Genomic DNA, 12,202 nt, shown 5'->3' on the forward strand with positions numbered 1-12,202 from the left:
TGAAAGAGCCATTGAAAGATACTAGTGTTCATGTGGACACAATATTTTAGCTCTATACATCACATGGTGTGGAACACCGTGGCTTAATGCTGCTGTCCTCAGAACAGTCTGACTCCAGGATTACCAATCAATTTAATGGTCTGTCTGTTAGGACAGATTAGCACAGACCAGCAGGTGAAGCTGGGAAGTGTGAACTGCTTCTCTGACAACAATAGAAAATAAATAAATATAGCTATTCATCTTGATACTTGATTGTTGTGTTATTTGAATTATTCATACAACAAATTTGAATGTATCTAACTTCAAATGCGAAATTGTCAAAAGCATAACTGTATTTCCACAGCAAGTGGGGAAACCATAATGTTACATAGAATTTTTGTAATTTAACTATCAAACTAATGGTGTTGATCATTTACATACATGTACTACATACCATATAGTGTTAGTTAGTTGTACTTCATGATATATTGATATCCTGTTTGCAGTTCTTCTTTCATGCTGCAAGGACTTGATAATGTTTTGACCACAGGATGAATTTGGGCTCAAGTCAAGTTCATGTAAAATTTTAAGGAACTGAACACAAGAGACATGCATGAAGATTTGTTTTTAATTTCATTGCAGCTCATCTGCTGAAATGTGAGGATGTGTGTCTGCCGTTAAACACCAACCTCCCCTCAAATGTTTGAAATGGTCTTCAGAGGATTTGATCAATTAGTTGTAGCTGTGGGTTTTGCTCTGTGCAGTTTATTGTGTGACAAAGTCTGAGTGTAAACTAACTCTGGCCTCTTGTCTCCTCAGCACTACCTAACGTGTTTCAGTGGGACGATTGCGGTGCCATTCCTCCTTGCTGAGGCCATGTGCGTGGGTTTCGATCAGTGGGCCACCAGCCAGCTCATAGGGACCATCTTCTTCTGTGTGGGCATCACCACCCTGCTGCAGACCACAATTGGCTGCAGGTACGCACGCACGCACGCACACACACACACACACAGCGACAAAACACAAAACGCAAAAAGTGCCATATAGCAGTGCACTAAACTGCAGCTTTTCTTCTGCTTCTACATGGCATCATGTCTTTTTACTTCCTCACCCCCTCTCTTTCTCAACATATCTGCACCTCGCCTGTGCCTGAAAAGTGAATGAATTCAGTCTGTCAGCCTAAAGGATGCCCAGACAGAGACACTAAATGACAAACCAGTGCCTTTTGTCATTTTGTATCTTTTGGGGATACAGTTGCATGTCGTTTTGTAGTCTTAACTTTACTTAAGTAACTTAATTAACCTCTTTGACTTTAAAACAAAAAATTTTAACATTAACATTATTAATATTACCCACTATATGAAGAGGCTCTTTTCCCCATCATTGGTCTGGTTAACTGATTAATGACTGCACTAGGGATTATTATGACAGCTGAGAGCTATTAGAAATAGTGTGAAAACAGTATCTTATTTATTGATATTTGTTGTGCGGAGTGCAGAAAAAGTTACAGAAGTTATGAATTACAGTCTATGCTGTGTTAAAAAAAAAACTCCAATTTAATTTGAACATTGCAGAAAATTTGTTTTTGTCCCTTTCTTTCTTCCTCTCTCGATAAGTGTCAGCAACATGAAATGCCTTTTGCTCCACTCGTCATCTTTAATGTCACTGCGGTGGGGGTGCAGGTGTGTCTTTGCCCTTTCAACCAGATGCACCTTTTTCTTGTCATGGTACATTTCCTTGAGTCAGTTTTTAATATGAATTGGAATGGAGAGTACATGACATTTATAGTCAACATATGAGTTCCCCGTTTTCTTCATGTGACTGTGGTTGTCACATTCAGATGAGACTTCTGCTTTTGTTGGAATAGAAAGTACTCTATGTTGCACTCTGAGACGGCACATCAGCAGCTCCAGAAACTAAAGACATGGGGTAAATGACTGTCTGGCCGAGGAGTAAGTCACATGTGGTTTTTACAGTTGCCTCACCTCCGGGCAACCAGTGTTTATTAGCATGTAGTTAAAAACACGTAGGTCTTTGTCAGCATCCTCCCCTGCTTCGGACCGTGCATCAGGAAAACATCATCCCCTTCCAGTTTCTCACTTTTATTACATAAAGGTGAGAAACGTGTCTTGTTTTCACTGCTTACACACATTTCTCCTTTATTCATCCCTGCAGTTCAACACCTTTCACATTTTTTCCAAACATAATAATGTTCCAGTGTGTGCATTTTATAACCAGCCATTCAGAGTCTTTTGATTTCATAATTTCTCAATAAAATGCCAACTGTCATGAGAAACTACCTGTTGCCATGGATATTGTCCCATCTATCATCTTGACACCTTAATGACAGCCGGGTCATGTGGGCGTGAGGTGTGTTTTTCTTTCATACAAGAGTAATTACTTAGTGAGGTGTACTCTGTGTGACTATTTGGGTCATAAACCTGATCTGATCTTGTGGCGGTTACTAAGTGTCTCCTTCTTGTTGCCTGTGAGACGCAGCAGCCAAGTTGCCTCATTCACACAGAACCCACACAGACACAGTCACTCTTTGTTCTTTTTGACACCAACCCCATTACACGGCCCTGGCTGAAGCCTCAGTGTGCATCACTGTCCTGTCTACTTCCTTTTTTTTCTGTCACATTTTCATGAAGGTGATAATCTCGGCCTTGAAGGAATTTCACTACATCAGACACAAACATTCACTCAGACTCGAGGGTGAACTGATTAGAATTTATGGTCAAATGTCAAAGTCACTGTGACTGCACAAAAGATGACTTGGCAATTTCACACTAATGTCGAATAGGACGATTGATTAGGTGATGATGTCACCTTCGCTGTTACATCCCTCTGCAGAACCACACATTTTCACTGTAAGTCAGAACAATAGTGACCATTTTTAATATTTGGTCTCATGATGAACTGGGCACTCACCCTGTGTGAGCAGCATGGAACAGATCCCTACATCGGACATGAGTCTGGGCAAACATACTTGTAACCTGGACTGATTGGCAGAGGCATACAGTACAGCTGAGAGGTGGTAATTCTAGTTTTATATATGAAGGTGTAAAAAAAAAAAAAAAAAAGTAGCATATGAAACTTAAAAAGTAATCACAAACACAGTTTACTCTTGAAATGGCCATGTGCCATGAAATAACAAACAGATTTGGAAAATCCATGCAGACATCTGACTTCTATTCTTGTCAGTTTAAATGTCCTTTTGAAATGTGCATTAAAATATCAAAATTCCTGTTTTCTAAGCTCCAAGGCCTTGAGACTGGTTTTGTGAAAGAGATCTTACATGAAAATTCACAGTTTGTGGTCAGATACTACAAATGTAATGATCAATGAATGATGATAATGATCAAATGAATTTGAACATTCGTGATTGACACTGATGTTACAACAGCCTCGTACAACCAGCCTGCTGGCAGCAAGTGACTGTTGAGATTTGTTGTTATTGAGTGAAGCAGCTGCTTGTCAGAGCAGCTTTGCCTTCTGTTTATGTACAATGAAGAACACCAAATATTTCCACACACTGCTGCTCAGATACTTGACTAAAAACAACGAGCTACAGCTTTCCAACCGGATGCTGGACTGTTCCCATAACAGCTGGTGTCATTAGCCGGGTAAAAGCTCAGACCTGTCAAACTTTGAGATGTCTGCCTGATAACAGCAAGCCTCCAGGCTTTACTGTTTACGTTTCATTTACACCAGGTACACAATGGCGTGTGGAGATGACAGTTGCGTGACCGTTGGAAGTTGCGCAGCCATCGGGCCACTTTTGGCGCCTAAGGCTCTGCCACTAACAATAATTTATAAAATGTCAGCTAACCAGTTGGTCCACCTCTACTGTGTTTTACATATAACAATTAACAACATATTACTTGATATAACCCAAGGCTTTTGTTTAATCTCTAATCAATGCTTTCCTCATTCAGGCTGCCATTGTTCCAGGCCAGTGCTTTCGCCTTCCTCGCACCAGCCAGAGCCATCCTGTCACTGGACAAATGGAAGTGTAATAGTACAGGTACCTTCTTTCTTTTCTTCTACAGACACTCTAATCTCATAGGCGTGATGATGCAGATAATTACAGTAGTTAGTTGGTTTACTTTAATCCCAATGCCAAAAGCTGTCTGGCTCCAAACACTAACAAACAGGATTAGCCTGTTGATATTTATATTTCAAATTAATAAGTATTGATTCATTAGAGATCTTAAAGCCCCAGTATGTAACTTATTTGGCTTTTTATTAGCAAAAATCAAACATTGCTTTCATAAATACGTATTTCACTGAAGTCGAATCACAGCCGCATACAAATGAAAGCTTTCTACCTTAGAATGAGTTGTTACAAGTCGTTACAAATACATAAGTGGGCGACGCACCGAACCGAGGCGGCCATGTTGCATCGCCATTTTTTACGTTGAGTGGCAGCGTGACCGTAGGTAACCACGGAAACTCACCGGAGCTGTCGGCTCGGGGAGAAAGTTTTCCAGGTAGCGCCTGTTAGAACTGTCACCACTGTGTAGTGTGAGGAAGGACGGAGGCACTGGTGTTGCATTCAGGTGCAGTCAGGCAGACGGCCGTCGGCAAACCAACCGGATGTCATTTTACTAGACGAGAGAAAGACGGTAAAACGTAGGTCAGGTAAACAATACCACATCACCATGACAACATATTGTCATGCCTGTATTGTTTTGCCTCGTGCTGGCGGACCACTTGTTTACATAGATGCTTGTTTATCCTGTTACATGCAGCGTCTGTTGTCTGTCTGACATCTGCCTGGTATCAGGTGAATGCAACATCAAGAATACGTTCAGATATGCAACCGCACCGCTAGATGGGGGTAATTCCTACATACTGGGGCTTTAAATTTTCTGGTTTTTTTGTTTTACTTCCAACAATAAACTTAATTTCCAACAGAGAATGAATCAGAGGTGAGAAAAAAAAAGACATTTTGTGGCCCTCTCAAAATCCCTGCGAGGAAATTGTCTGATAATCTCTTATTGCTCTTTTTGTCCTCACACAGATGTTCTAGTACTGAACAGCACAGAACTCCTCAACACAGAGCACATCTGGCACCCCAGGATACGAGAGGTGAGGCAACTCATGATTTTGACTTTGACTTTATTGAACCAAGGGAATTAATTTTTGCCACCACACAGGTTTGGGAGGTGGATAGTGGAAAGTTTAAAATCGGTCTCCAAAGATCCTGCTGAAACATCCTTGTGGAAAGGTGGTCTGTTTGCTACGACGAATGAAAGAAGTTTAAACCATTAACATTCGTGTCAGATGTTACTCAACTTAACTTATGCAGCCCCTTACACAAAAAATTTGCAGAACTACAGTTGAGTAACATGTCTTTTTTTCTGTTTACTTGTTTCTCAAGCTATTTGTAACAGTTTGCTCTTTTAAAGCAGAGATTTCTGTTTGGACATGCCTGGAGGGAGTGTTTTTACCCAGCAGGAGCAGTTTAATTTGCTTTAACCTTTTCTGTTTGCGTAAGCCAGCTGAGTAATAGTTTTTTGTGAGATGCATAAACGAGACCAAACTCAATCAGACTGAATTAAATTGTTGAATGGGACATCTATGGGCTGCAGGCAGGGAGCGTGCAGGTGACGGAGGAGAACAGAGAGATGGATAACGACCGGACAAAAACAGATTATCACTCGGAGCTATCACATGACACCTGGCTCACTAGTGCTTCTCTAACCACATCTCCTGCAAGCAAAATGTTCCTTTGCTTTATCTTTGATTGATAAATTTAATTTCACATCTTTCGCAACGAGACAACAAAGGTTATGCCGTGACTTCCTCCAGGAAATCGGTTTGCAAACTTTGGCCATGGCAAAGCATGCTGTGATTGATCAGTGCTAACACATCTCATGATGAGTGGGGTTAATAAACAATCGCTTCATTCATAATGTATTGGATGTTGCTGTGTAATTTACTGCCGCTGCTCATTTTGCCTGGCTTAATAAGGAGGATTATGTTTCATAGATGTTGGAGGAATCACTTCACTTTAGACCACAGCGCCTCCTTCACTTGATACTGTGGGAAAACCCTGAAGCATTCACTTAGATTTAGGAGTTCATGAAAATCTGCTGCAGTCGACGTCACCTTTTCTCTCGGGGTTGAAGAGAGTGCCGGTTGTTTCATCAACCTCTGTTCTTTGTTCTGCCAGATCCAGGGCGCCATCATCGTGTCCTCCCTGGTGGAGGTGTGTATTGGAGCGCTGGGCCTGCCTGGGATCCTGCTGAAGTACATCGGACCTCTGACCATCACCCCCACTGTAGCCCTCATTGGCCTGTCTGGTTTCCAGGCTGCAGGGGAGAGGGCAGGAAAACACTGGGGCATAGCTATGCTGTAAGTGCAAACCCGTGTTCAACAGCCATCTAAAAGCATGTCTCTGTTATTCCTATGTCACTTTTCAGTAAAAAAAAAAAAAAAAGAAGAAGAATTATGATATAGCTGTAGTTTTTGGAGAAGCGGAAGTGGTATGACAGGCTTTTCACAACACTGATCCTTTTTTTTTTTGCTTTGACAATCTTTCCACTACTGTTGTTATTTTGGGTGTACCATCATCTTTAGTACAGACGAATATTTGCACGGGCGCTCGGAGCTCATTCACCTTTAGTGATTTACAGTGAAAATAAACATCCTCCTCCTTTGTCGTACAAGAATGAGTAGATGTGTGCCTGTACAGTATCTGCCAGCAACTGGCTCTTTTCTGTTTCAGTTAGGATGATTGATTGGCTCTGAATCCTCTGGTCGGTCAGACACAAACAGAAGCTGAATATATGGTCCAGGAAATGAAAAGACGACTCTGACTGTGGTCTATGATTTGTCTCTGTGCAGGACTATCTTCTTGGTGCTGCTCTTCTCTCAGTATGCCAGAAACGTTCACTTCCCTCTCCCGGTCTACAAAGCCAAGAAAGGCTGGACTTCCTACAGACTTCAAGTCTTCAAAATGTTTCCTGTGAGTACATGCCACCTACCATACAACTTTTACCAGTTAGCATAAACCATATAAGTAAGTTCTTCAGCTTTTTGCCAAACTGTGTCCGAGCACCACTTCATGATTCCTTGTTCTCAACTCTTTAAATTAATTAGCCTCTGTTTCTTTACAACTTTGCCGCCACCAAAAACTGTGTTCCCACCAATGTCTCGAGTTATTAACAGAGCTAATCTCATTCCTCCATGGGGGGGTAAATTACTTTTCTCCTTATTTGCCTCTGTGCATGGTGTAAATCAGTCTCTCCTGCCCTCTGCTGGGGATATATCAAATAATAATAAAAACTCTATAATTCACACCAGAGTTGGCTACCAGTCTGATTTATACCCGTCTCCTCTAAGGGCCTCCCATTGTTTTTTAGTGGGTCACTTGAAACAATGAAAATGTTAACGTGGCGGTGATTTGGTTGTAGCCAGCATGGAAGCTGGCAGATAGGTGCAGCACTAAACTTAATTTCTTTTCTATGGAAGTTCAAATGTGTTAAAAGAACAATTTTTATAAGTCATATCTAATGGTGGCCGTCCTTTCCTAAGTCTTACATTTCCCAGAAAAGCAAAATGTGAGCAGGAGTATGGTTCAGTACAGTATGGATCCCTCAGCTGTGGTTGATAAATGTTATATACAATATAATATACATTCCAAAAATGCATTACACAATTAAGAGTTGTAGGGGACTGTTAATCTTCCTCACCTGTGGCCTTGGTCAGACATAATAAAACTGAATATGTCATACGCAATAAAAGTTCATAATTATTAGGAAAAGTACTACTAGTAGTTTTTTAGCTTGAGATACATAACCAAAGACTGGTAAAACCTGTCTTTACCTTACCTTGTCTTTAATGTGACAGTTTAATGAGTGTTTTCTTCTCTTTCGTACTCAGATCATCATGGCCATCCTGGTGTCATGGCTGCTGTGTTTCATTTTCACTGTGACTGACGTTTTCCCGCCAGAGAAGGACAAGTACGGTTTCTATGCCCGTACAGATGCTCGTCAAGGCATCCTCGCTGCTGCACCGTGGTTTAAGATCCCATACCCCTGTAAGTGTGTGGAGGAGGATGAAGGGGGTACTAGAAAGCATCATCAACTCAGCTACATGTAGCCGTTGAAGACAGGACAGGACATTTTAATTTATGAATCTATCCATTTTCAGGCATTTACACAGTTCACATACATCTGATCAAATATGTTATTAGATTCTCAAAAGTAATGAAAAGGTGATGATGATCACTTCCATTATTCTTTCGTACTTGCTAGTTTGATTGTGAAGCTTTTACAATATACCGTGTGGCGTTAGAACGTCCTAAAGGGATAGTTCAGCTTTTTTGAAGTGGGGTTGTATGAGCTACAAATGCCCATTAAGTACACTAGATGCAGTCGAAAGGACTCTGCTCTTCCCCACTGAGAAACATTTTATTTAAATTTTTACTTTAGATGGTACTCTTGAACTGGTGTATTATTTTCAGACAGGACTTCTCGTAGGCGGCGAAAATACGCTGATTAATTGTCCCCATTCACAACAGTGTACTGCCTGTTTACTCAGTGCAGTGGGGTGGGGGGGGGGGTGGGGGGGGGTAGTTATTATAACAATACAATATAAATGTGTAAAGCACAACTATATACAGCTATGATGTCAGTCATGTAACTATGATACATGCAGAGACCAATGAACAGGACAGTATATACACAGGAATGATTATGGTTGTTAAACATTCAGAATAATTGAATCTGGTGTTTCCAACCTGCCTTTGACAATGGGACAATATAATAGTTAATGTTCAGTTTAATGCAGCTGTTTGTCTTCTCCCTCTACAGTCCAGTGGGGTGTTCCTACTGTAACGGCTGCAGGAGTGATCGGCATGATGAGTGCTGTGGTGGCCAGCATCATCGAGTCGATTGGAGATTACTACGCCTGTGCTCGTCTCTCTTGCGCTCCTCCACCTCCCATCCACGCCATCAATAGGTGGGCATAGTGTCTGCATTCGACCCTTACTCATTCTTGCCCGTAATCCATTTGTTTGACTCATAGCACGGGCAATTAACTGTCTGTCAGATACTGTAATCAGTCTGTTTTTCTTCTGTCTCTGCAGGGGGATATTTGTGGAAGGCATTTCCTGTGTGCTGGATGGACTCTTTGGAACAGGAAATGGCTCTACCTCCTCCAGTCCAAACATAGGTGTCCTGGGAATCACAAAGGTAATGCAGTGTTTCTTCAATGAGGAAAGGTTGACCACTCCATTGATCAAGCAATTGGCAAAATAATTTATTGATTTTAATAAGATATTCCAAACATTTGCTGGTAGCATCTTAAAGGGACAACGAGGAGTTTTGGAAAGCGAAGGCTTTTCACACTACATTTCCCATGAGCCTCCGTGCGCACTGTGAAATTATTGCACCGGCGCAAGACAGACAAAAGCAAAAACATTTGCCAAGAATGTTTTCATTGATCAAGAATGAAAGTTGGAGTTTAGAAGACGATCAGATACCGTCGTAGTTCTGAGGACCAAGACAAAACGATATATATATTTATTGAAAATGGACCCATTAACAAGTGTGGGTAATGTAGATTCATCCACATTAATATGAGGCTCTTTATAACCGAAAGCAAACTCCTTGTTGTCCCTTTAAATTGTCTTATTTGCACTGTTTTAAGTTATTTATAGTGTAACATACACTGGCACTGCAGTGCCTCTAGCACCAACAGGAAGCACCAATAACAGGAGTCTATTGCTGAACAAGCTGCTACGGGAGCTGAAAAGGGGGCAAAAGGGATAAAAGTAGGAGCTGCGTAGAGAACTGGTGTCCAGCTGCTGCTGATGTGCGTTGTACTTAAAACACTTAATTTTGGTTAGCGGCTATTGGACAAGATAGGCACTTTGAACAAATCCTATGGGCTTTGTGAAATAGTTGTAGGCATTTTACAGAATATTATGAACAAAGTAATGGGCGGTTTAATAATTTATGAAAATGACAGTTAGTTGCTGCCTGTCATTAAATTGATGGCCCCATGAAGGTGGAGTTGTAAAGTGAATTGAAAGCCTTTATCGTCATTGCACATTAGAATACATTGAAATTGGGAGCGCTACTTCACTGTGGTGTGTACCGTAAGCTGGGCTCCACCTTATTTAAGCTGTCACTCAGCCTCTTAGACTGTCTTTACACTACAGGCCTTGATGTCCAATTCCGATTTGTTGCCTATATCTGATTTTTTTGACTGTCTATTTACATGTTCTATAAGTGACCCATATCTCATATCTGTATTTTTACCTGCTTTGCTCCGATCCCATCCTCAGTCACTCACATAGTGAGGACGGGACAAAGCCTCTTGGACACATATGTGGACATTGTTTGTTTTTCCTCTCTTGATTTCTAATCGGCTCGTTTCAGTTTTGCCGGGTGGCAAACGTGAAATCTGGTGTTTCTCTCACGCTCTCTCTCTTTCACACTCCCTCGTTGCCCTCGTCTCGACCCGCATAGAAAATGAATGTTGTATGAAAACAAGAACTAGTGAGGAAAAACAACAGTCGCGCAGACACCACGAAAATGAAACACTAATAATTCTTGTGACAGTGACCACAGCTGGCCACAGCTGGCCACAGCTGGCCATGGTAGTCCAGGTCAGCCCCACGTGTCAATCACAGGCTATAGACATTCAGCAAAACATGTGGGCACGGGAATTAATATTATTATTGATGACCTACGAGTCGACTCGCATTGCCAGGAAAGATCCGATCCGTCTGTTTACACCACAAGGTTCAAGGTTCATCTGTAACATGAACATGTAAACGGGGGAAAAAAATGCATGTAATCGGATATTGTCAGATCGGATTTAGGCCCCTGTCATTTGTGGAAATAAATCAGATACAAATCAGATATCTGCCAATACGTCTGTAGTGTAAAGACAGCCTTACTGACGCCTTCCCCTCCTGCAGGTGGGAAGCAGACGTGTGATTCAGTACGGAGCCGCCATGATGCTGCTGCTGGGCCTGGTGGGTAAATTCAGCGCCCTGTTTGCCTCCCTGCCCGACCCCGTCCTGGGAGCTCTGTTCTGCACCCTGTTCGGTATGATCACAGCGGTGGGACTGTCCAACCTGCAGTTTGTCGACCTCAACTCCTCCAGGAACCTGTTTGTCCTCGGGTTCTCCATCTTCTTCGGCCTGATGCTGCCCAGCTACCTGAAGAAGAACCCACTGGTGACAGGTGAGCCACACAAATCAGAACTGATGTCAGTGTGACACATGACCTCAGTCAGGATGAAAGGAAAGATATCTTTTTGAACATACCAGTGAACTACTTGAGCAATAAACAGATGTGACACAAATAGATTATGAACCTTGGTTCTTTATTTCTATCACTGTGTTTATCATCAGCAAAACATATACAGTAAATCAGTGCATAAGGCTGCTGTTCCTGATCAAATGTGCCATTTTTGTTTTTTACATGTTGGCTGTGCACACATGCATATAAAGTACATGTGCTGGAAATATCTCTGGGCCTCCTCTGGAAGCTCTGCAGCTCCTCTGACAGTATTCACATTGATCTTTGTTTGGTTCTATGAAAACAAAGTGTTTTCCTGTGACACTTCAGTCATCTAGCACACTCCAGCTTTGAGCTGCAATTCTTTCCAAGCTGTGAAAATTGTGTCAGTCAGAAAAATGTAGGCTGAAGTTTTTTTCTTAGTTATTTCTCTCAGACAGGTTTTTGTCTGAGAGAATTAACTAATTTATTGAACATACTGTACAAACAGGGAATAGGGTTAAGCACAATGTCAGTATATTATGAAAATATGTTGTTTGTATTAGGATGGAAATGAAAAACAACCCAAACTAAGTTCCTGCCTCTTTATCTTTCTCAGGCATAGTTGAGGTTGACCAAGTGCTCAATGTGCTCCTCACCACTGCCATGTTTGTTGGAGGCTCCGTTGCCTTCATCCTGGACAATACAATTCCTGGTAAGGTGTTACATCTACTGCTTTTCATAACTAATGATGGTAAATGAATAACTGTCAACGTAAAGGTTATTGCTGAATGATATACAGTATAATGATAGGTTATGTAGAACATCTTAAGGAAATGACTGTCACGGCCGCGTCATGCTGATTCCAGTACACTTGTGATTATATCATTTGAGTTTCCCTCTGGGAGAGCTGGATGCTGCGGTGGGGAAAGGAATGTCTGGCTTCATGTCGTGCTCCATGGTCTGGTCTGGTCTGT

The 12,202-nt window shown here is 41.7% G+C and overlaps 1 protein-coding gene across 4 annotated transcripts in view; it reads left to right on the plus strand.

Moving 5' to 3' along the window:
- slc23a2 (solute carrier family 23 member 2) overlaps positions 1-12,202 on the plus strand; it is a gene marked incomplete at its 5' end in the record, with an annotated part of 36,924 nt that overhangs the window by 19,788 nt on the left and 4,934 nt on the right. For all 4 annotated transcript variants that reach the window (XM_083979642.1, XM_083979641.1, XM_083979639.1 and 1 more), the window contains 10 exons: positions 799-956; positions 3,918-4,006; positions 5,006-5,073; positions 6,161-6,342; positions 6,835-6,955; positions 7,873-8,029; positions 8,805-8,952; positions 9,080-9,185; positions 10,922-11,189; positions 11,845-11,940. In XM_083979642.1, the coding sequence (XP_083835768.1) occupies positions 799-956; positions 3,918-4,006; positions 5,006-5,073; positions 6,161-6,342; positions 6,835-6,955; positions 7,873-8,029; positions 8,805-8,952; positions 9,080-9,185; positions 10,922-11,189; positions 11,845-11,940 (1,393 nt within the window). The remainder of the gene's footprint in view (positions 1-798; positions 957-3,917; positions 4,007-5,005; positions 5,074-6,160; positions 6,343-6,834; positions 6,956-7,872; positions 8,030-8,804; positions 8,953-9,079; positions 9,186-10,921; positions 11,190-11,844; positions 11,941-12,202) is intronic.

Source organism: Trachurus trachurus (assembly GCF_905171665.1).
Source record: "Trachurus trachurus genome assembly, chromosome: 9".
Taxonomy (NCBI): Eukaryota; Metazoa; Chordata; class Actinopteri; order Carangiformes; family Carangidae; genus Trachurus; species Trachurus trachurus.